This window comes from Megascapheus bottae, chromosome 9 (genome assembly GCF_031878675.1).
Source record: "Megascapheus bottae isolate mThoBot1 chromosome 9, mThoBot2.hap1, whole genome shotgun sequence".
NCBI classification, from domain to species: domain Eukaryota; kingdom Metazoa; phylum Chordata; class Mammalia; order Rodentia; family Geomyidae; genus Megascapheus; species Megascapheus bottae.
The window spans coordinates 56,705,291-56,730,129 of record NC_143517.1 but is presented as its reverse complement, the minus strand read 5'-3'; the positions used below and the strand labels follow the sequence as shown (position 1 = coordinate 56,730,129).

General features: G+C 39.7%; 1 protein-coding gene across 1 annotated transcript in view; it reads right to left on the bottom strand.

Moving 5' to 3' along the window:
* The window catches only part of Nsmce2 (NSE2 SUMO ligase component of SMC5/6 complex), a 221,326-nt gene extending 200,547 nt beyond the window's left edge, over window positions 1-20,779 (bottom strand). Inside the window, exons 1-2 of the mRNA XM_090339376.1 lie at window positions 20,670-20,779; window positions 13,946-14,113 (exon numbers count right to left, since the gene is read on the bottom strand). Of these exons, the coding sequence (XP_090195502.1) occupies window positions 13,946-14,102 (157 nt within the window). The 5' untranslated portion in view covers window positions 14,103-14,113; window positions 20,670-20,779. The remainder of the gene's footprint in view (window positions 1-13,945; window positions 14,114-20,669) is intronic.
* Between the last annotated feature and the right edge of the window lie 4,060 nt (window positions 20,780-24,839).

Genomic DNA, 24,839 nt, shown 5'->3' with positions numbered 1-24,839 from the left:
TCACTTAGTTTATTCCTCATTCTGGATGGAACACTACCGTTAGTTATAATGAATCCAAAACCAAAGGTTTAATAGAAGATACCTTCCAATTCTTCTTTCAATAAATTTAACAATGAAAATAGTGAAGAAAATGACAATCACTTTTAGGTCAACCACTTCTATGACAGATAAGCATTCCAAAGAAGGAAGAGTAGACCCAAGGGGAAATGAAGCTGCCTTTCAACCAGTCAGATTCCACAGGCCTTCAAAAGAAATTCATGCAAGGAATATGACTCTTGCAGCTTAGTCACACACAAAAATGAAGCAAGAAGCCCATCTGTTTCCAGCTTGCCCCAAAACTCTACAGTTCTTTGAGCTAGGCTCCTAACTCCCACCCACAGAGAAAAAGCCAGTGCCTGAGGCAGCACCCAGGGACAAGTAAATTAACATTTCCAAGGTCAATTGCTGACAGGCTTAAATTGTTTACAGCAGCTGGAGTCTATGGGCTGCTGAAGTTAAAGGCTTAACCTATTCTACTTGCCCAATACCATAAGAAACTAACCATATCTATGAAAAAACAACTACAAACTATGAAAGTTATGTGGGCTCAAATTAACATATATTTCATGCAGAAGCTAATATAAGTAGGATCCTCAGAAGTATGTATTTTTCATTTTAGGCTGGCTAAACAATTTGAGGAAAAACATAATACAAACCAAACCGTGTGACAGGTAAAGGAATGATTAGTGATTAGTTAGATTTGAATATGCACCCCAAAGCTGCCAATGTATCACAAAACTAGTTGATCTCACTACCCTATGATGTCAAATCATTTACATGCCAACCTTCATGCAGTATTCGTTTGCCACAGGTGCCAAGAGAGGCACAAGAAATGGAGCCAGTCCTTATTCAGGGAAACCACCATTAATATTGTGGTTCTGGCTAGCATTCACCCTGCCAAAAATGTAAAAAAAAAAAAAAAAAAAAAAAAAAAAAAAAAAAAAGGAAAACCTAATAACTTTTATATTGAAGACATGTTGAACTAGAGATATTAGGTTAATTAAATATTGCAATGAGGACTTAGAAATTTCCAGTTATACCCCATTTTTATTGAACAACACTGCTACATACAAGTAATGTGCTATACTTCTATGTAACAATACATATATAATTTCATTTCCAAATAGCAGAAAGAGAGAGAAAACTGATGTGTGATAAAATGCCTTCTAGAATAATCGAACTGGTGTATTGGTTTTAACTTTGTTAACTTTCAACCTAATAAAGACTCCTTTCTGTTTACAAGTCAAAAAATTTAATGTCATTAAAAAATGAATCTCTGGCTAGGAGTTTGGCCTAGTGGTAGAGTGCTTTCCTAGCATGCACGGAAACCCAGGTTTGATTCCTCAGAACCATATATATAGAAAAAAGCCAGATGCGGTGCTGTGGCTCAAGTGGTAGAACTCTAGCCTTGAGAAAACCCAAGGACAGTGCTCAGGCCCTGAGCCCAAGCCCAGGACTAGCAAATCAATCAATCAATCAATCTGATGCTTCTACAGTCAATTTCTGCCATGAGTTTTCTGTTATCTCTGCTTGGCCTTATGCCACTTTTCATTCTAGCCAAGGAACAAGGGATACCAATTGAATGGCTCCAATTCATTTTATTTCCCCTAGTATTAGTCTAATTCATACCCTATTAGGTCATTGAAACTTAACCCAAGCCACAGCTCCAAAGATAAAAAAGCAGAATAGAGACATTACTCTTAAAGAGTCTAGAAAAACCCAGATGGTATCCAGGTACTATACATACTCTACTTAAAAACCAAAAAAGGGACTCATTTACTATTTCAAAAAGTGACATCCAAACATCAACAGGAAAGCTTAGCAAAGAGGAGGAAAAAGCAAGCAATTATTTCCAGACATTCCATCATGAGAAAAACCAAAGCCAATTGTCAGGATGCTATACTCAGAGGAAGAAAGAAAATCTGGAGGTGGTGGAATGGTTGAGAATTTATGGAGTGAGACTCCAAGGTAACTGCAGGGTAGGGAGACTAACAGCAGCCGATGAGTCCTCCTCACTAACTCTTACAATGAGCACTACTAAACGTTCTCACAAAGTAGGCCAGTAGGAGAAGGACCATAGTTCACATTTTCTGACACTCTAAAACTGTCCCGAACACAATCAGCTCACTAGAAGCTGTATAAAATGACAAAGTATTTTTGTGACCAATGTGTGCAAATCTTTTAAGTGTTTTTTACATCTTATGAACAACGAAGTCCTAATCCATTGATTTAGAAACAATTTAGTAAATAATATTTGCACTTACAATTCACTTGAGATGTATATTTCTCTTTTCTAACAGGTCCCGTATCAATCACTGGTAAATTGAGTGGAATAACTTGTATCATTGGAAGTGAGCAGCATTTCGGACTCTTCCAGCTTAGTCACGTGCAAATATGAAGCAAGAGGCGCATCTGTTTCCAGTTTGCCCCAAAAGCCTCCAGCCTCAAAATATTGTTTATCTTGTCTGATAGGACTGAAACATTTTTACTTTTATATATTTGGAATAATCTAGTAATTTAATAACTATGTTGTACCTAAGTCTAAACTTTGCAATAAAGAAACAGGTTTTGCAAGACCAATGATAGCCTTCCAAGAGGTGTTCTGGTGCCATCTAGTGGCATCAACAACTACTTCATATGGAAACTCCTCAGAAATATAAATCCAGCTCCACAAGTCAATGAAGGATCTAGATTGGGCCAGAAGTTTGGCACAGTGGTAGAGTGCTTGTCTAGCATGCACAAAGACCTGGGTTTGATTCCTCGGTACCATATACATAGAAAAAAGCATGAAGTGGTACTGTGGTTCAAGTGGTAGAGCACTAGCCTTGAGAAAAGTCCAAGGACAGTGCTCAGGCACCGAGCTCAAGCCAAGGACTGGCAAAAAAAAAAAAAAAAAAAAAAATTCAAAGAAGGGTCTAGCAAACTGTTCTACTAAAACTACACAGGGTTTCTGAAGCACCTTTGCTTTCCTATAAGGAAAATTGTGGGGATTTTTTTATAGAAAAATTAAATGCAGCCTTAAAAATATAGGTTTATAAATTAATGAGTTTCTTTCCTTCTAATTTGGGACGGCAATTTTTTTTCTTATTCTGGATGGAAATATTTCTGATGAAAGTAACAGTAAGATCCACTTAGAATTGATAAGCAGTTTCAACCTGAGAAACATCAAATGAAATGCTGAAAATTCGAAGTGACCATCTGATGTCTTTCTGCACAGCAGACAGTTCAATGGGGACTGAGTACACTAATCAAACCTAGCCATCAAAAAACTGAAAAGCCCCAGGGAACAAAGAGAAGGCACTGACTCTCTCCTAAAAGTACTGAGATATGGCCTATTACTTATTCTTGAGGAAAGGTGCCTCTCCAGGAACACATGAAAAACCAGAGGATAAACACTGCTGATTTATTTTTCAAACACAGCTGCTCTGTAAAATTGCTCTATGCCACTACATTATAAAGTCTTCAAGATGAAACAATTGGGAAATCTCACTCAACTCTTTCTCTCCATCAAGATCTTAAAGGCTAGCTTCCTTGAACAGCAAATTAAAACAATGACATTTCATGCTGACTAGTTTCTTTTTTGCCCAGTCAATTCAAACTTTGAGAACTGGAGGCATACTAGTTAATTCTAACACTGTAAGAACACCCCCACTTGAGAAGCCGACAATTATTCTTTCCTTTTTCCTTTTCAAATGAAAATACATCACAGAAAACTTAAGGGAGGTAAAATACAAATGAGAAGACAAATAAAAGGCTGGATTTGACAATTTTTAATAATGATTTTTTTGGACTGTCACTGTCACTGTACCTACTAACAAATTACAACTTTGCCCATTCAATTGATTCCCCTTTTACTAGCTCTGGGAACTAAGTCAGGAAAATGAGTTTCCTGAATTTTAGTTTTCCTTATTTACCAGCTTTTACAAACTTTGTGTATTTGCTATAAAAACCAGAAAAAATATACCAAAGAATGCCAGGATATCACTAACACCTGTTGCTGTAGTTTGGATGTTAAATGTCCCCCAAAAGGCTAAGTAAAGGTTTACCAACCTACTGACAGAATTACTGGGAAGCATGGAACCTTCGGAAGGTGAGACTCTGTTGGAGATTTTTAGGTTGTTGGCAACTTGTCCTTGAAAGGGTACGAGGATCCTGATCCATTCCTTTCCCTCTTTTACTTCCTGGCAATGAGGGGAATGTTTTTGCTGTTACATGTGTTCTCACCAGGGTGTGCTCTCATCAAATACATAGAACAAGATCTAAACTCATCGTGCACTGGGGGCTCCAAAACTGGGAGCAAAAATAAAACTTTTCTTTGCCTTTCAGATGTCACTTATGAATTTATTAGTTAAATAAGCAAACATTTCTATGAGGTAACTCAATAATGCTTAATGACTCACAGCATATAAGAAATCTTCACACCAAAAACTACAAACTGAACAATCCGAAATGTGCAACGCAAGGGACACAAGGGGAGACTGAGATCCAAGGATTTGTATCTGCTACAGTCTGTTGGTTTTGTCTTTGTTTTTTAATCTTTAAGAGGCTGGGAGTGTGGCATAGTGGTAGAGTGCTTGCCTGAAGGCACAAAGCCCAGAGTTCAATTCCTCAGTACCACATAGACAGAAAAAGCCAGAAGTGATGCTGTGGCTCAAGTGGTAGAGTGCTAGCCTTGGGAAAGCTCAAGGATAGTGCCCAGGCCCTAAGTTCAAGCCCTAAGACTGGTGCAAAAAAAAAATGTTATATATATATATATATATATATATATATATATCTTTAAGTAGTTGCTTTTTATCTTTAAGGTGTTGCCATTTAACAAAGCAGTTTATTAGTATATCTTGGTTAATGTCACTCCTTTCAACAATCTCACCCATCCCTCCCCTACTCATCCCAACCTATATTGTTCCACTCTTCTTAATTTTGTAGGATATACATTGGATTCTTGGTTGCATTCTCTTCATTTGCCCACCTCTCCCCTCTTGACCTCTTGACCCCATCCCCATCCATTTCCACTACAGCCTTTATTTTGCAAAACTTCGACTTTGACTTTCTAAGGAAATGTGTCTCTTTATTAGTTAATTATCTCAGGTATCTTTCAGTAGTTTTGCCACACCTTCATTCAATTACTCAGGTATTTTGTTATGGAAGCTGTCTTTAAAGACTACTGCTAGACACCCTCAGTTTTTTAAAAGAGGTAAGAAAGATCATGTATGGGTTACCCAGTATGCAACTTTAGAATGTCTCTGGTTATTTGGACTTAATGAGTCCCATTTCCCCAACAGTAGAGGGAAGGTTTAAGATTTACCTTTCAGTGGTTTTTACCACATGTACCTTTAAGCTATCTGTCTATGACAGCTCCCTTTCTTTTCTTCCTTTGATACCTCTGTAAATGGCTGCATTACGAGGCATGTACAGGTCAACCCGGAACAAGATACTAATGGCAGTGACCTCTTACACACACTTCTAAGACATCAATCAAGGTACGAGAATCTCCGCAGATGAGGATGACTCTGAAGCCCCTCTAAGACACCGGCTTTATAATTTTCAGGGATTTTTTTTTTACCAAATCTTCCCACCAGACGCAATTTGCTTCACTTGAGATCATGTCCAGTGGTGCTCTGATAACTGTGTGCCAAGCAGCTCTCCAGACCTTGGGAGAGAAGGCTCATTTGTCACAATGCCCCTCAACTAGATGGAGTCAATATTCACCATGGTTTCTATATCCCAATACCCAAATTCCTTAATTGCTTGACTGGCCTTTCCACTAGTAAGCATTTACAGGAAATAACATACATAAAACCCAGTGCTAGACTCTGAGAGTAGGCACAGTGAGTGACTACCCAGCAGTTTTACTCACAAGGATTTACAGTCCAGCTAGCATATACAAGGAAATGAAGAAATGCAAAATGCATGAAAAACTTTAAATGCCAGCAAGCAAAACAATAAAAATGCATTATGTGCCTATTTTGCCTTTCTACTTCCCATATCTCAAAAATTCCAAGTGGAAAGTATTTCTTACCAAAATTAACATGTATGTGAACAGACATTTACATACCTTTACCTCAGTACTATATACACTTTAGGCTGCACAGTTAGGTCTTACTGTGCAAAGGGCATCCATGTACCGCAGGATTTTTAGTAACATCTCAATATCTAGACGATGACAATCAGAAATATGTCCATTTGTTGCCAAAGATCCCATAAGAGGCCAACATACATACACCCCCCACACACACATTCACATATGTATATGATACATATGATATCTTAGTCACTGTGAACGCTGCAATGTGCAAGTATCACTTTGATATGACAGAAAATATAGCCAGTAGTAGAACTACTGGACCACACAGAAGTTCTACTTTTTAAAGAACCTCCATTCTATTTCCCATAATAGTTGTACTAATATACAATCCCACCAGTAGTTTAGTACAAGGATTTTCCTTTCTCCACATCCTGGTATGAGATCTGTTTTATACTTTTAATGCTACAGATAAAATAGTAAGTAAATTTTCTCAGTAGTTTAAAGTTTTAATATTTTCTTTTCTAATTGGCTCCAGTTATAAAAGCTGAGAAGCCCGACACCACCTGTAATCCTAGCTACTTAGAAGGCTGAGATCTGAGGATCACAGTTTGAAGCCAGCCTGGGCAGAAAAGTCCCCGTGAGACTCTTATCACCGATTAACCTCTCAAAAACCAGAAGTGGCACTGTGGCTCAAGTGGTAGAATGGCAGCCTTGAGCACAAAGAGTCCTATCAACAGTACTCAGGCTCTGAGTTCAAGCCCACAACTGACAAAAACAAGCTGAGAAGAAACACAAAAACTGATTTCTTCTTTTTTAAAAATTTTTATTAGCATCAATTAGTTGTACAAGGGAATTTTAACATATTCATTTATGTATACAATGCTTAAAACAATTAACTACTCTGTTATTCCCCCTCCTTACTGTCTTCATCTTCCCAGATCAGTCTTAGACAAATACTAATTTCTTGCATTTATTGTTATTTTTATCATCATTGTAGCCAAAATAAAATGTGTTGAATTGTTGACAGAAGAGGTGAAACTGATAGGAAATAAGTAAAATTCTTCCTGTGTAAGTAAATAAGTGATGGTGGCTCATGCTTATAATCCTAGCTACTTAGGAGATCTGAGGGTCATGGTTCAAAGCCAGGCTAAGCAGGAAAGTCTATGAGAATCTTTTCTCCAATTACCATCCAGAAGTGGGGCTTGTGGCTCTGGTGATAGACTGTTGCTTAGGGACAGTGTATTGGATTCAAGCCCCAGGATCGGTATTAAAACAAACAAATCAAGTCTACCAGTCAGCTGACTGGTACTTCGGCACTGGTACTTCAACCAAATCATTAAAAAATTTTCAAAGAATTTTAACAGAAACCACTACTCCTTTTTTTTCTAAAATAAGCTGATGAAGGTGGGTTATGAGATATTATAATTTTATTTTCAGTTTTCATATTTAGTAATTTTTACACATAGAAATGTAAAAAGTATTTTATATATTTTACATATAAAAATGTAAGATTTACAACATATGAAAGAGTAAAACTAGAATGCTACCTCTGAAACACTCAGGTTTAGAATTATTCTCCTAACTACTTAACTTACAAATGTGAAAGGTCAGTTGTTTGTGAGGATAGCAAACATCAAAGAAAATGTAACTTTTCCCTGTGATGGTTATTTCCTACTCATCATTAACCCTGAAATGTCAAAAATAAAAACTTAGTTTCTTGGACAAGTAAGGGCTAAAGTGAGAATAAAAGGAATTAGAGGGCCGGGAGTTTGGCCTAGTGGTAGAGTGCTTGCCTAGCATGCACGAAGACCCGGGTTCGATTCCTTGGTACCACATACATAGAAAAAAGCCAGAAATGGTGCTGAGGCTCAAGTGGTAGGGCTCTAGCCTTGAGAAAGTCCAAGGACAGTGCTCAGGCCCTGAGCTCAAGCCCATGACTGGCAAAAAAAAAAAAAAAAAAAGGAATTAAGAGTTTGGAGGGTGAATAACTTCCAAATACAATGTAAGTGTAACTGTGTGTAAAGAGGGCTTAAGGAACCTTAATGAAAGCTGTTGATGAATAAGGAATTAGAAGGGGAGGGTAAGAAAAAGCAATGGAGAAGGATATTCTAAGCAAAACATAACATATCCAGATCTGAAATATCATGAAGTGATACACAAGAAGAAAAAGGAGAGGGAGGAAGAGAAAAGGAAAAGGATGAAGAAGAGAAATCATCATCAAATAATCAATAGCAGGAGAGTAAAACAGAAAAATAGTCTTTGATGGAGAAGGCATTGGAAAAGAAAGGCTGAAAATGGGTAAATGAGTTTTAATATTGTTGATGAAGCTTATTTGCACTTAGGAAAATATAATTAAACCTTCTAAAAAACAGAAGAGAGAGCAGGATAGGGGAGAAGGATAGAAGGGATGAGGTTCATCAGGATACACTGTACACATGTTGACACAGTGAACTACTCCCCTTGTGCAAATAATGTTTATTTTTTTGGGGGGGGGGAAATTGGATCTAAAAAGACATGACTGCTAGCCAAAATAAAATTTTTGATACTGAAAGAACCAACTATAAAATAACTATTACATACAATCTATTGGTTCCCTGTAGCATTTATCAGTTAGGACTCCAACTGATTGCAATGGAAGCAGAAACCTGACTGCTGATGGTTGGCCCAAAAGGCAGATTTTTCTGCAATTACAAGCCTAAAGTAGACAGTGTAGATACAATATATTGGCCCTAAAAGGTTTATACTGCATCCCTACAACTATATTCAATTCCATCTGTAACAACAAGGCAGAGAAATTATATTATCTTTAGCTTCATAACTTTATAAAGTGTCCAAGGCAAGCTGTTAACAAGTCTGAACCTACAGAGGCAAACCTTCTTTATCAGGAATCTGCTCAAACTAAATGGGAGACACAGCTTTGACCAAGAGCAAGACAAACAAGTAGCTACCAAATGAAGAGGGGCAACTTATTAGAAAAGTTTCCCCCAATAGCTTCCTTCTAAGTTATCACATGTAAATAAAAGACTCAAACTGGAGAATATCTAGTCCCAACTGGTAAGTACCACCAGGTCTCCCAACTGAACAAGGGTTCAAACTTGTAAAGACTGTCTGCTCCTGATGCTCAATATCTGTGCTGAGAACTCATTGGTCAGCTTTAACTGCTAGGGAAAGGCAGACTCTCAGGAGGCTGCCTGACCTGCACACATGTGCATGTTGTTGTGAGTCTGGGGCTATGTGCCAGTCATGAGTTCTTGTGTTAAATCTGCTGTTGAAACTGCAAAACGGCCATGATCCTAGCCAGATCCCTTCGCTTCACAAGATTAATGTTAGAATCACTGGAGAAACCACACATCAGAACACCATTGTACCTAGCACACTGAAATTGTGTAACAAACATATTACTACTTTTACTACCATGGCCATCATAATATCAGACTTGCAGCTAGTCCAACCAACACCCTGACTGATTAAAATAAAGTCTTTCTGCCCTGGAGTTTCAAAGTCCTAGGAGGAAAAACAAAGAGAATCAACATAAATGTCCATTAATAGATGAATAGATTTTTTAAATGCAGAATATATGCACAATAACTACTATTCAGGGATTAAAATGAATGATACCTTGTCAATTACAACAACATGGATGGAACTGGAATACACAATGTTAAATAAAATCCAGGTACAAAAAGACAAATAATATATGATCTCATTCACATATGGAATCTAGAAAGCTAATTGTACAAAAGTTAATACTACAGTGGTTATAAGATGCTGTAGAAACTGAAACATGGAAAGAAGAAATGTGCTCATTATCTGACTCATGTACTATAATCACTCTATATATCACCTCTAGAGTAACAACAAATATACATTATTTACATATAATTACATATTACATATAAATGTATATGTTTGACATATATCATATACTATATATTACACATAAATTTATAGCACATATTATATGGTTATGTATATAAATTATACATTTACATATATCTATTTGTTAGTATATTATATATATTACATATATAATATATGTATATTGTATATACATAAAGAACCTGAGAGATAGGACAAGGTTGGTCAATGAGCATTAAGTTCTAGTTAGTGGAAGTAACTTCCTATAGGATAGAAGGAATGACTGCAGATAATATATCATATATTTTTTAAAAAGCCAAAAGAAAGTGCTTCACTAAAATGATAAAAATATCTAAAGAGATTTACTTACCCTGATCTGAACACTATTTAATGGACAAAAATACATCACAAGTGAGACTTTTACATGCCAGTTTTTAAAGACACTGAGAAATACCAAATTAAATATTAAATTTTGCCATGCATTTGTGAAAGGTTATATAGTTTAATTTAGATATAGTCTGTGGCAAGAGAAACACATTTCATTTACAACTGGCTCTGATTTGTTATCTTGCAAATTGCTATATACACTTAGAAATTCTTGTGAGGAGGAAAAATATAGTAATTTATTTGAAAACTTAATAAGAATTTCTTGAATCTGGAAATACTTTCCAACTGGTAAATTATGCTTTAGGATATTTAATTATAGTAAACCAAAGTAATCACTTGTTTTATAAAAATCTGCTTTCTAAGTGGCCCTGTGCTAAATTACCCAGTTGGTGAGGAAGTTGGAGTGCCCTAGACTTTCTCACTACATGTAGAGAACTTCTCCTGCTTCTTCTTAAGCATTCAAGCTCACTTTCATAAGACAGTGGTTCCTAGAATCCAGTCAGTGGGATCCTTTCAGGGGCCCACAGGCTCTCTTAATATTTATGAAAATTATTTTCATATTGAAAGTATTATTTTTGTAACTTTAAAATGCTATTTGCTTTGTTTGTTACTATGTTGGCATTTGATTGGTGGTACAAAAGCCACTATGGAAGAACTGCTGGTGCCTTAGCAGAAACCACAACAGTAGTAAGTCACTGTATCCTTTGCCATGCACTGAAATCAAGCGAACAGTTTAAGTCTTTGATGAACCAACACAATTTATTATTAAATTTACTAAAGCTTAATCATTACACATCTTTCATCACTGTGAAATGAAAGGGTATGTATGCATAAATCACTGCTGCTGCATATCAAAGAATGTCAGTTCTCAGCAAAGAGCCTATATAACTAACTGCTAGAGCTGCAGGTTGAACTGTCAGCTTATTCATGGCATATACTCTGAATGTGAAGTATGATTAACAGGCTTACTGAGACTTGGCCATCTATTTAAAATGAACAAAGTCTAATTTCTTTTTTCCAGTCCTGGGGCTTAAACTCAAGAGCTTGACCACTGTCCTGGGGCTTTCTCAAGGTTAGAGCTCCACCACTTGAGCCACAGCACCACTTCTAGCTTTTCCTATGTATGTGGTACCGAGGAATCAAACCCAGGACTTCGTGCATGCTAGGCAAGCAATCTATAGCTAGGCCACACTCTCAGTTCTAGAGAATGAATTTTAAAAGAAAAATGATGTTTACATTCCTATTTAAATTATACAAAGTATTTGTTTCATACTAATATATGCTTTTTATTCTATATACATTATATAAACAGCTCTGAAGCTAAAACATACAGAAGTCTTCAACATGAATTTTGAAAACATAATTTTATTTTGGCTTTTATTCAGGTCTGCCTAAAGTCTCCATCACCACCAAAAATATACTCCAAATCATCAGGATAGGCAAAATTAAACCATTCAGAAGACACTCACTAAAAAGACTGATGGGTGACTTTGGCAGCTAGCTGTGAAGAACCGGTGAGGATATAATTTTTGTTGTTGTTGTTTGTCAGTCCTGGATACCGAACTCAGGGCCTGAGTACTGTCCTTGGACTTTCTCAAGGTTAGAGCTCTACCACTTGAGCCACAGCACCATGTCCAGCTTTTTTTTTCTATGTATGTGGTACTGAGGAATCAAACCTGGGCCTTCATTCATGCTAGGCAAGCACTCCACTACTAGGCCAAACTCCCGGCCGGAGGATATAAATTTTTAACTCTGAATGACAAAATATGTGACACCACTGCATTTGAAACTGGGGCAAGAGGCATGGCAGAACTGTCTGTAATTACTGCCCAGTACATGAGTCTGGAAGGAGGAGGAGACTGAGACTGGCATTTGAGGAAAGTCAGACAAGTGGGAAGCAGGACTGTGAAAGACAGGGCAGTAGGAGGAGCTATGCAGATTCAGAGCTCCAGGGATTTGTACAAGAATTCCTAGTGCCTGTTGCTGAATCCTAAGATACTGAGAAACTTCTGCTGGGAGCTAGAAGGTGAATAATTCCTTGAATTCACACATTCAAATCCCATCTATACAGAGCAGAGGTATGTCACTGGATCCTCAGAGACACAGAAGGGTCTCAGAATAGATCCTCAGAAGGGCTATAATTTAGCCAGGCACGGCACGGTGGCTCATGCCTATAATCCTAGCTACTCAGAAGGCTGAGATCTGAGGATCATGGTTCAAAGCCAGCCTGGACACTAAAAAGTCTGTGAGACTCTTATCTTCAATTAATCACCAGAAAACGGGAAGTGATAATCTGGCTCAAGGGGTAGGGTGGTAGCCTTGAGCTGAAGAGCTTAAGAACATCACCCAGGCCCAGAGTTAAAGTACCATTACCAACAGAAAAGAGAAAAAAAAAAAAAAAGATCCATACTTGGTAGCACAGATAATTTAGCTCTCCTAAAAACCACACTAAACCAACTCTAAAGCTTAAAACCATTCAGGAAAAGGATCAGTCCAACCCATAGATTACTTCAGTATCCACCAAAACAAACATCATTTTTAAAGGAAGGCAATGTAAACTTTCAACAGAATAACACACTGGGGTAATCACAACTAATGTCCTTGGGAAGAAGTGATGACAGAATTAACAGATGAAGATAATAAAACAGCTTTTGTAAACACATTTCATATACTCCAGAATGTAGAGAAAATATGAACGTGTTGAAGAGAGAAATGGAAACCAGGAACCAAAAATTCCATTTAATTTTGTTACATATATCTTCAACAACTGAAAAAAAAGCAAAATAAGAAATTTAAAACTCAGTGGACAGAATTAACAGCATATTAAGACACAGAAGGCAAGATGAACTTGCAGACACAGTAATGCAAACTCTTCAAATTGAAACCATAGAATGAAAAGCTTGAAAAAATAAATCAAGTGAGCACCAGTCATTTCATATACAATAAATTACAAGTACATAAATCTACAATATTCCAGAAATAGCACACCAGATATGAAAAATCACAGCAAATCACACCAGACATTGCTCAAAACCAGTGTCATAAACACACACACACACAGATTATATCACCACCCAGGTTCCATATAAAATATAAAATAAAAACAATCTATCCAAAAGAAGCAAATATAATTTTTCTAAATTTGCTAGGAATAAATGAAGGCAAGGTTCTTCGAAGTTGAATTCTTACTTTCGTAGAGCCCTTCCTTTGCCGGTATTCCTGGAATAAGCTTAGTTTCTTGGGTAAACAAGTAGGAACAAAGTATAGTTAAACTGGAAAACAACAGTATGATAATGTATAGTTATAGGCATTATAGTTCAGATATGTCATATAATTTAGAATGCATGCTTCTTGAGTATCAGAATCAACATGTTTGTCCATAACTTCTAGAGCAGGTCCTAGTGGAACATAGCCAGTAAACACATTGGACGGAGTCAATCTCATTTCACCCTCAGCACATTTCTATGCGTTAGGCTGAATAAGATAACAGATACCCGAAGGAGATAAATCATTGATCTGAGAGTACTCAAAAGCAGTCCCAAAGTAATGCCAGCACACAGTATTTCCACAAAGTAGATACACACACACACACACACACACACACACACACACACACACACACACACAGTTACTTACTCTGAGTCTCCACAAGGTCCAAAGCAACACTAGAAACTGTGTCCATTCCAGAGCTGATACAGGACTGGAAGTTTTTTAGGGAAGAGAGAGCAGACTCTATACCACTGAAGGATATGAAACCAGTTGAGCCTGAATTTGTACTGGAACGCCCTGGCATCTTGAAATTACCTAAAATTTCAAATACAGTAACAAGAGTTATATGTCAGAATAATTACTGAATAGGAAATTAGTACAGCGGGAAACATTCATATGTTCAATTAACAGCTGTATGCCACCCTTTGGTACCACTTGAGAGGACACCAAAGCATTGTGCCATTATCTGAGCCACAAAAAAAACCAGATGCACTCAATATTCCTTTTTATAAAGAAGGGAGAATGCCCTCCTCCAAAAGTTTCCTTTATATCTAACACATGAATGGGCTAAACAGTAGATGGCTCATGGCGCTTTTTCCAGAAAGAAAGGAAGGAAGGAAGGAAGGAAGGAAGAAGGGAGGGAGGGAGGGAGGGAGGAAGGGAAAGAAAGGAGAGAGAAAGAAAACAAAAGCTTAATAAAGTAGGGTTTTGAAATTTTACAATTTTAATTTATCTGATAGGCATCATTTTGAATTCTGAAAAGTTAAAAGGATACATTATTGATAGGTTTAGAAACTTGATAAAATCTCAAATTCAGTAAAAGCAGAACTTTGTTAGCTCATCCATTATAACCATTGCAATTAACACCTTCATATTGAACACTCCCTGATCTGTAACTTAAACCATCAACTCTTTAAGTGTTAAATGATTTATGTGAAGCTGCCTAGAAAGAAGCAGCTTAATTCAGAAACCATTCAAAATTCAGTTCACTGAAACCTACTATGAAGGTAGAGGGAATTCATACAAGCTAAATACATAGAAGGGAAGATCCTAAGACAGCATGAGAACCATAAAAGGAAATTACTTTCTTGGAATCAGATAGACAAAATATGAATTCAGGTTCACTGTCCTTTAATCCCTATGTGACCATAGACAGACTGGTGAGAGCCTCTCTGCATGTCTCTGAAATAAAACAGGAAGGAATAGTCATGACATCCAATACACAATTGACTAGCTTTAGATTTTTCTCTCTTGCTCTAGAGCAGGAAGTTGTGTAGTAGATATGGTATCTCCTCCTTTCTTTCACTACCAGCTTAGTCTTACATAAACCTAAACCTTTGCAGTTCCTCTGATATTGCCTCTGAATTAGTCATTCATTTGTTTCACAATTAGGTACTGAAGGCCATGTCAAGCCTTAGACTCACTCAAAAACAGAGGATAGAAAAAGGGGAGGATGCAGAGAGCCATAGATGCTGATTTTGTTTTTGAGGTGTCAATTTATCGCCAATATTTAACATTATCATTCATTGCTCATGTTAGCATGCCTTCCATCTTAGATCCTCAGCCCCTCCCTCAAAACCAGTTGATCTGGCCAAGCCTAACTGCAGCTGGCCTTCAGCCCTGGCCTTTCCTTCCACTTCACTTCCCCTAGCAGCATGAGGGAATGCTACTTCACTTCCCCTAGCAGCAAGAATGAATGCTACCTGTTAACTATTACAATCAGAAAGCCCTGACCACCCCCCATCAGGCCCCCCCACCTCTCCCCAGCTTCCCCAGTACCATCTTTAGCATTCAGCTGCGCAGGCATGCAGAGGACATCCCTTACTTCCTGTCCATAGTCCTTGACTATAAACTTGATCCTGGACAAAGGACAGGTACCATTTCCCCCTCTCCCATGGGAGAATTGGTCTTGTTAGCCTTGACTGGGAATAAACTGTTTCTCCTGTATGTAGGTGTGTCCCTGTGGTTTTTCTGGGATGGAACTTATAGCTCATTCAAATAATTCAATTAACAAGTATTTAGTATGTACCAAGCACTGTTCTGAGCATGGGAAAGCAATACAGTGGTTTATAAGATAAGCTCTCAAAAGACTTTCATGTTCAAGCACTGTTTTCTTTGTTCTCGTTTGATCCGTCTTCCTTGTGCTAGTCACTTATACAAGGCACTAGGAATATGCAGTAGGAGACACAGACATATGTGCATGTATATGTATAAACATATGTGTATATATGCATGTGTATATGTACACATATTCATATACACACACACTAATTAGACAACAGGGAGTTACTGCAAACCCCAGAAATGTTTAGGAACTGATCTGTATGGATACACTTAATGGGGAGGGACATCACAGTACAGTAAGGCATGTAAGAATGAAGACATAAAGTTACATGGAGTATACAACTCTTTAGACAGTTTATTTAAAAAATGTCCCTATTATTCTTTTGTCTATAAATTTCCAACACCTCCTCCATCTACACCAAGATCAAGACCTCCTTTACTATTTCACTGATGAAATAGAAGCAAAGGCTTCTTTCCTCACCTACCAGCCTCAGTTTCCACATATGCTACCTTCTCTCCCTCTTGTTAAATCAACTGTTGCTGCTTGTGAGGCCACCTCCACATACTACATTTTCTTCCTTGATTCCTTTTCTAGGACATCCCCCTACCCCCTAATGATTCTCCATGATTTCATACACACTCATTTTCCCCACTCTGCTATTCTCTACAAGGAACAAATGTTCAGTTACTTCTTCCATCTTAAAGAAAAACATCCTCCTACCTTCCCTTCTGGATACCACCTCTATTTCTGTGCACACCTTCACAGCAAAATTCCCCAATGCAGTTATCTCTATTTCTCTCCAAATCCTCTCCTACTCTTTCTTGAATACTTTCTTGCCAGGTTTCTATCCTTCCTCCTACGCTGAAACTACTCTTATCAAAGTCACTGCTGCAGCCCTGGCCTTCTAGAACAATCAGGCAAAGGCATTTCACAGCTAACCACTCCCTACTTCCCTAGTTGTTTTTCTATCTTGCTGGCTTTTTCTTATCTCTGCTGCTTCCTTTTTCTTGCCCTGAGCTCCCTATATTGTACCCCAGCTTTTAGAACCTGGGCCTTCTTCTCTATGCAAATCAAATATAATCCTATGTCAAAGAATATGGGCCTCCTTCTCTTCTCTATGCAAATCAAATACAGTCCTATCTCAAAGCTATGCCTTTTCTGTCGCTTCTGTCAGGAAGGATATTTGTCCCCTCCGCCCATATTCTAATTTCTCTAAGGTCTCCCCTTCAGATAGCAATGCAACAGTAAGACAGCTGTTGGACACCCTATAAAATAGTAAGCCCCCTCTCCCAACCCCACTAGTCAACACCTCCCAGGCATTCCCTAACTTCATTCCTCTGTGGTTATATTTCTTTGCAGAAGGTGCTATCCAACAACACTCTTTTGTGTATTATGCTTATTGTTTCTAATCCCCAATTAGACACTACATTCCTTACAAAGACTTTTCTATTTTGTTTACAAAAAGACCGAAACAATGTGCAGCACATGATAGCTATTTAACAATATCTTGGCAAAAGAATGAATACATAAAATACTACATGTGTATTCCCATAATTTCTTTCCCAATTCTTCCAACAGCCTCCTACCTTGTTGCCCATTCCCAGTTTTACCCTTTCCACCCAATTATCAGCACAACAGCCACAATGAACCATTGAAAATATATATGCATAAGTCATGTTGCTGTCCTGCTCAAAAACCTCTCTTTACTTCCTAAAGGGTAGAGGCCAACAGATTCTACAACATCCCCAAATGGTTCCTAAAATGGTCCCTGAACAAGCAGCATGCAAGTTCTTGGGCCCCAATAATCTATCAGGCCCCACTACATAATTCTAATTCTGATGGATCTTAACTGCAGTCCTGGCACAGAGAAAACACCAGGCAGGCCAGGTAAAACACTGACTATGGGCCTCAACCCCCAAATTGCTTTCTTCTTCTTCTTCCTCCTCCTCCTCCTCCTCCTCCTCCTCCTTCTTCTTCCTCTCTCTCTCTCTCTCTCTCTCTCTCTCTCTCTCTCTCTCTCTCTCTCTCTCTCTCTCTCTCTTTTTGGGGGGGACAGTTCTGGGGCTAGAATTCAAGACATAGACACAGTCCTTGAGCTTTCTCAAGGCTAATGCTCTACCACTTGAGCCACAACACTACTTCTGGCCTTTTCTGTGTATCTGGTCCCAAGGAATCCAACCCAGGGCTTTGTGCATACTAGACAAGCACTCTGCCACTAGGCCACACTCCTGGCCCCAACCCACAAATTTCTGATTGAAGGGAAACATAATGATCATGTAAATAAAGCACTTAAGCTGGAATATAAATGATATTTCAAATGTGGATTATGCAGGAAGAGTACTTCAGGTGAAAACAAAATAGTATGATGGAGACAGATTATAGCACAGTAAAGTATAGGACATATTCTCTTAGCCTGGCAAACAGGGAAAAAGACAAGGAAAAGCTATTGGATCATTCTTTGGAAGAACAAGGAGATGGTCTTAGTGAAGGATAATGAATCCGTCCACTTTGGTTCTGAAGGTCATCTAAAGGGGCATTTAGCTTTATGTATGTTAAAATTTTATCTCAAAATCACAACCTAAAGTTATTAAGGCAAAATGTTACATACGTTAAAGTCTGGATTTTGAAACAAGGACTTATTGTTATTTTCTAGCATTTTAAGATTTCATATCAAAGGAGAAGATATGAACACAAATTAAAAACTCAATGGACACTTTTTAAGATGTATATTTTTATGGAAGAGAACATTTATTTACAATATTAATAGAGCAAATGAACTATTTTACACAATTTAAACACAAACACATCCAATAAAATATAAAATACAAATCCTCAAAAATTGAGGCCAAAACACAGAAATCAGAGGGGAAACCAACAACATGAGAAAGTTGTATAATGGTGACACAAACTTGCTGTGAGCTCTATGACAATCAAAAAGGGAAAAACTACTCTTCTCAGAAAGAAAATAGGAACTCATAAAAGCTTTGGCTGGCAATCTCCTCACACTGCTCCAAATTCCAGCACAAATTTTTATTCAATCTGTTTGCACCACAAAGATGCCTTCTTTACTTCTACACTTGCCCCATTCCCACCCACTGCTGTCTGAATGTTTCTTTCCTAACATTCATTTGGAGTCTGTGCTCTGAAATCCCTACATGAATCTCAAAGTTCAAGGCAGTGGTTCTAGGAGGTAATGTCTTTTGAGAGGTGACTAGATTCATTCTCATGAATGGAATTGTTCCACTAAAAGAATGCCAGAGAGCTATCTTGCACTTCCCCTTTGTGGGGACATAGTATTACCAAAACAAAAACAAAACCACAGAAAATAAGGCCTTGCCAGACACCAAATTTGGTAGATAGCATCTGGGTCCTGGAATTTCAGCTTCCAAAATGAAAACAACTTTTTTTTTTTTTTGCCAGTTGTGGGACTTGAACTCAGGGCCTGGGCACTGTCCTTGGACACTTTTTGCTCAAGGCTAGCACTCTGCCAACTTGAGCCACAACGCCACTTCCAGCTTTTCCTTTGTATGTGGTAGCCAGGAATCAAACCCAGGGCTTTGTGCATGCAAGGTGAGCACTCTACCACTAGGCTATACTGCCAGCCTCTGTTTTTGTTTTGTTTATTTTAATAGGGACATTTAACAACACCTGGAATCATTTTTGGTTGTCGTGCTGGGAAATAGGAGTACCTATCAACGTCTAGCTGGAAGAGCTCATGGATACTGCTAAATATTCTAGAATATGCAGAACAGCCCTATAAAGACACATTTGGCGCAAAATGGCAACAGGGCACTAGTTAAGAAACACTGGTTTAAATCAACCTCTCCTCTGATCCTTTCCCAGGATACATTGATCTTTTGGATACCCACACCTAGAAAACTTACAATGGAGTTATTTATCTTCTGAGATCTTGAGAAGAGGGGGTGTAAATTTTGCTTAGTACACTATTTTGCCTCTCTTGACAAGCTAGGAAGATTCTCTGAGGGCATAGTAAATTATTAATGTTCCATTTTTTCCTGTATCTGGATAGCACCACGGTAATCATACAGCAAAACCTTTTAGACAATATGCTGAACTGTATATATACGGCGGCCTTGAATAACTTCACCCAGAGCTATCTCAATGTCTGTCTCTGTGTGTGTTTCTCTGTCTTTCACCCTCCACCCTCCTCTCTCTCACCCACAAGATACTTCCTTCCCTCCTAAGGCTCCTCATTCCTTGTCCCCCCCACCCCCGCGTCCACTGTCGCTGACACACACGCACACACCTTTCAAGCGTTTGCTCATGCCTGTCACTCGATTCTGGAACTCCTTGAACCAGAATGCTGCTTGGCATGCTCTCATCTAGAGGGAAGGGAACAGACTCGTGCAAAGCAGGCTCCCAACAAATGCCACCACTTCCAGGTCACCTACAGCGTCCCGCAAAGCGGTGTCTCGCGCGCCCTCTCGCCGCGAATCCCCACGTCAAGGGATCAGGGCGAAAGGAAAGGACCCTGTGTGACCACCGGCTCGCGCCCCTGCCGTCAAAGCCAGGTCCATGCAGCTTTCTTTTTCTTTTTTCTTTCATTTTCTTTCCTTCTCAAAGCCTCGGGGTTCTTTTTCACACACACACACACACACACACGCTTTGGGCTGAAAGGTGTCGAACGAGCGGGCGGAGTCGCGGCCCCACCGCCCAGGCGTGGAAATGGCCGGGACCACAACTCCAGTCGACAGACACGCGCTCCGGAGCCCCTGAGGAACCATCCCGAGGCGGCCGACAGCCCCGCCGCCTGCGCCATCGCCGCCGCCCCGGCTCCTGCCTCACCTGGCTGCCGCCCGATCTACCTCAGTCAGCGGAACTCGAACTTCGCCCTCTCAGACGCCCACTCTCTCCCTCAGCCGCTTCACGAGTCGTTACGACGCGCCGAGCGGGCCTCTGACGTCATCACCGGGCGCCCGCGGTGTGGTCACGTGACGCCCCCGCTAGCCTTTTTTTCCTCCCTCCCTCCCTCCGCCTTCAGTCATGTGATGGCCTGGTGCGGCAGGGGCGGAAGCGGGGGTCTGGTTAAGCTGCACATCTAACGCCCTGAACTGGAAAGGACCCCTGCGGGCGAGAAGGGTCGGTCCTGGGCGGGAACTGCGGGCGCGACCGCCGGTCCTGTGCGTGCGCGGCCGGCTGACAGGTGAGCTGAACCCGGTGCAAACCCCGCTTTTCGCGTCCCCGGTCCCTGCCCGGACTTCCTGGCGGGGCCGCGCAGGCAGGCGGAGGGTCAGTCGACAGCTTCGCGCAGTCAGAGTGGGAGAACTGAGAACGGGGGACCGAGGGACCCCTAGTCAGGGGGCCGTCGTCCAGCCCTTTGTCTCTACTGGGTGGAAATCGCGTTGCACACTCCCTTGGCACTTGAGGAGCGATGCTCGTCGGACTGGCCCACATCTGCGCCCTGCAAGTTCCCTGGAGCGATCGTGGGAGCACTGCTGTTGTAATTTCCTTCTCTGGAGAAGACCGACGGGTTAGTAGGAGCTTCTACACTGGGTTATGAGAAGAGCCTTGACTTGGGAAAAGTCCTTGCTCCTCCCTAAACCTGAATTCCCCCACCTGTAACATAGTATCACCGTCCCTGCATTTCAAAGCAAGTGTGGCCGGGCCCTAGTTCCAGTGGCTTCAAAGGGGGAAGGTGGGAGCTACAGCCAGCCAGGAAAAGAACCTGGTCTCTTGATTCTTCTGGAGTTCCACCTAACCCAGGTGAAGAGTAGTGAAGGAGTTTTACCAGAGACACCTTCCCTAATCGTCCTTTACCTGTCTTTCCTAGGATTCACGAACCAGACTAAGGGAATCAGTTTCATTTCAGAACTTTTCAGGAGGAAATAGGTGATTTTTTTTTCTTTCCCAAGAGCCATTGTATTTTGATCATGATAATGGATTTCTGGAGACCATTGCTCCCTTCTTTATGTAACTGAGGTTTTGTGAAATGATAAAAATAGACTGACCTTCTGTCCTTAAGTGAGAGCAGCAGTAATTTCCCCGGACAATGAAATGTAATTGTCTACTTGTAATGATGCCATGTTTCATTCCTGAAAGCATGTTGCTCTTTGACTAGGATTACTTCCCAAACTAAGTTATAGTCTCATGCCAGATTCTTAAAAATGAAGTTACCACCACTTTATAACTTATAAAATAATAATAGCTGCAATAATAATAGAGACATTTTGACTTAATTTCATGTTATAATATACTAGAAGACTGTATTGAGATTGTTCTTTATAAGTTTTCTTTATTCCTTGCACCAGAAATCCTCTGAAAGAATTGTTTAATATGTTTATATGGTGCTTATTTGTCCTTCATTATAGAGTAATTTTTTAAGGCTGAACTATTAACACATTGTGAGAGGGTTACCACCTATTCACCTCTTGGGTGGGTAGCAAGGTGATGTAGCGTTTTGGGGGATGAGGAGGGAGAGTGGACCCTGAAGGTTAAACACAGGGTTTCATCATCATTTGTAAGCTACAACTCACTGTTTGGGGGTAGAGCCCTCTAATTTATGCAAGGTTGGCCACCTATTCAGCTACCTCCTGAGTAGCTGGTATTATAGGAATGTTGATCACCATACTGAATGTGATTAGTCATCTTTAAAGATGTTACTTATTTCTGATGAACAGGTTGCAGAGAAATCTGTTTTTTGCATACAAAATATATTCAGGACAGATTAGGAGATCTAGTATATAATAATGTAACTAATGGGGGCAGGAGCTTAGCCTAGTTGTAGAGTGCTTGCCTAGCATGGAAAACCGGAAGTGGGGCTGTGGCTCAAGGGTAGTGTGGTAGCCTTGAGCTGAAGAGCTCAGGGACAGTACCCAGGCCAAGTTCAAGCCCTATGACCCACAAAAAAAACAAATGTAACTAATTTTCTTCTTTCAGTTAATTTTGACTTTAGTCTTCCAAAACTTAACAGCAGGGGCTAGGAGTTCAGCCTAGTGGTAGAGTGCTTGCCTAGCGTGCATGAAGATGTGGGTTGGATTCCTCAGTACCACATATATAGGAAAAGCTGGAAGTGGTCCTATGGCTCCAGTGATAGAGCTCTAGCCTTGGGAAAGCCCAGGGACAGTGCTCACACCCTGAATTCAAGCCTCAGGACTGGCAATAATAATAATAATAATAATAATAATGCTTATATTGTAGCTTTTTGTAGAGTGTTTTCCTGGTGTGCACAAGGCCCTGTCTGTATTCAAACTCCAGCACAAAAGGAGAAAAGGAGAGGGCATGAAGAAAAAGAATGAAATTGCATTAACATTTATTTTTAAATATGTTAGGTGCCAGTGGCTCACGCCTATAATCCTAGCTACTCAGGAGGCTGAGTTCTGAGGATCACAGTTCAAAGCCAGCCTGGGCACTAAAGTCCATGAGACTCTTGTCTCCAATTAACCACTGAAAAACTAGAAGTGGTGCTGTGGCTTAGGGGTAGGGTGGTAGCCTTGAGCTGAAGCGCTTAGGGACAGCTGCCAGGCCCAAAGTTCAAGCCCCATGACTGACGAAAAAATAAAAAAAACTTTAAATACAACCAACCTATGTAATAAAGAACCCCTAATATTTGTTTTGTTATTGCCAAACATCTGGATTTTTTTGCTCTTCTAATATTGTTTTAAAGTTATCTAGAGTATAATTTTTTTATTGGGGACCTAGGAATTAAGAAAAGAGAAAGGTACACAAAGTCTTTATCACTGTCTCTCCAGGTCTTAGCTTTCTTTAATGTGTACTTATGAGTGCTGAGTCTTACCTATTCATTTCTTGGGAAAGATTTGGCCAGCTTCTCCTAGAGCCCTCTGTATGTCCTATCCTCATGTCCTATCTAGTAGCAATTATACCTTTGATCATAGCTTGGTCTTTTCTTCATGAGTCTAGAGCACGGTTGGGAAAACTCTTTTTCCCAAGGGCTATTTAGAAATTTATAACATCATTCACTGACCATACAAAATTATCAACCTAAAAATTAGCCTGCTAGGGCTGGTTGTGTGGCCTAATGATAGAGTGCTTGTGTAGCATGCACGAAGCCCTGTGTTCCATTTCTTGGTACCACATACAAAGAAAAGGAGGGAAATGTGAAAACTCAAGGGCAGTGCCCTGACTCTTGAGTTCAAGCTGCAGGACTGGCAAAAAAAAAAAAAAAAAGGCTCAGTGGCTCACGCTTGTAATTGTAGCTACTCAGGAGGCTGAGAATCTCAGGATCTCGGTTCACAGCCAGCCTGGGCACTAAAATGTCCATGGAACTCATCTCCAATTAGTCACCAGAAAACCGAAAGTGACACTGTGGCTTCAAGCCTTGAGCTGAAGAGCTCAGGGACATTGCCCACGCCCATGGGTAGGACAGTAGCCTTGCCCAGAATTCAATCCCATAACCGACAAAAAAAAATAGCCTGCTATATTTGGTCCAACATTTAATTAACTTACTCCAGTGTGATTGGTGGAATTGCTTCGCTTTAGTAAGGTATGAGATATGAGTAGGTATTAGTGATGTTGCTACTTGCTTGACTGACATATCAGTCAGTTTGGAGCTCAGTCAACTCTTTGTGCTGGCAAGTTTTGAAAACTACTTGTGCATCAGTAAGTTTATTAAAACATGTATGCATATTCCAGTGCATGTTCCCTGCAAGTGGAAAATCCATCATGGTATGTAGTGTTTGTAAAACTCCAGCAGTGGGAAGTGGTTGTAAGTAGCTTTCACCTCATGATTACTTTATAGTTGATCTTATATTATAGGTTATCAGGCACAACTGCTGGTTCAACACTGAGCAGTGTACCGCAGGTGCTCAATTCCATTTCTTTGCATTCACATTCGTGCATCTGTCATCAAAGGCCTCAAGTTTCATGCCTTCACCAGTAGTATATTCAAGTGTTCTGGAAAGCTTTTGTCTTTCCAGAGAAGGAAAAATGCACTGCATTATTCTTTTCAAATTGCACGTTCCACAACATTGATTGAGTTTCAGATTATTTCACATTTGA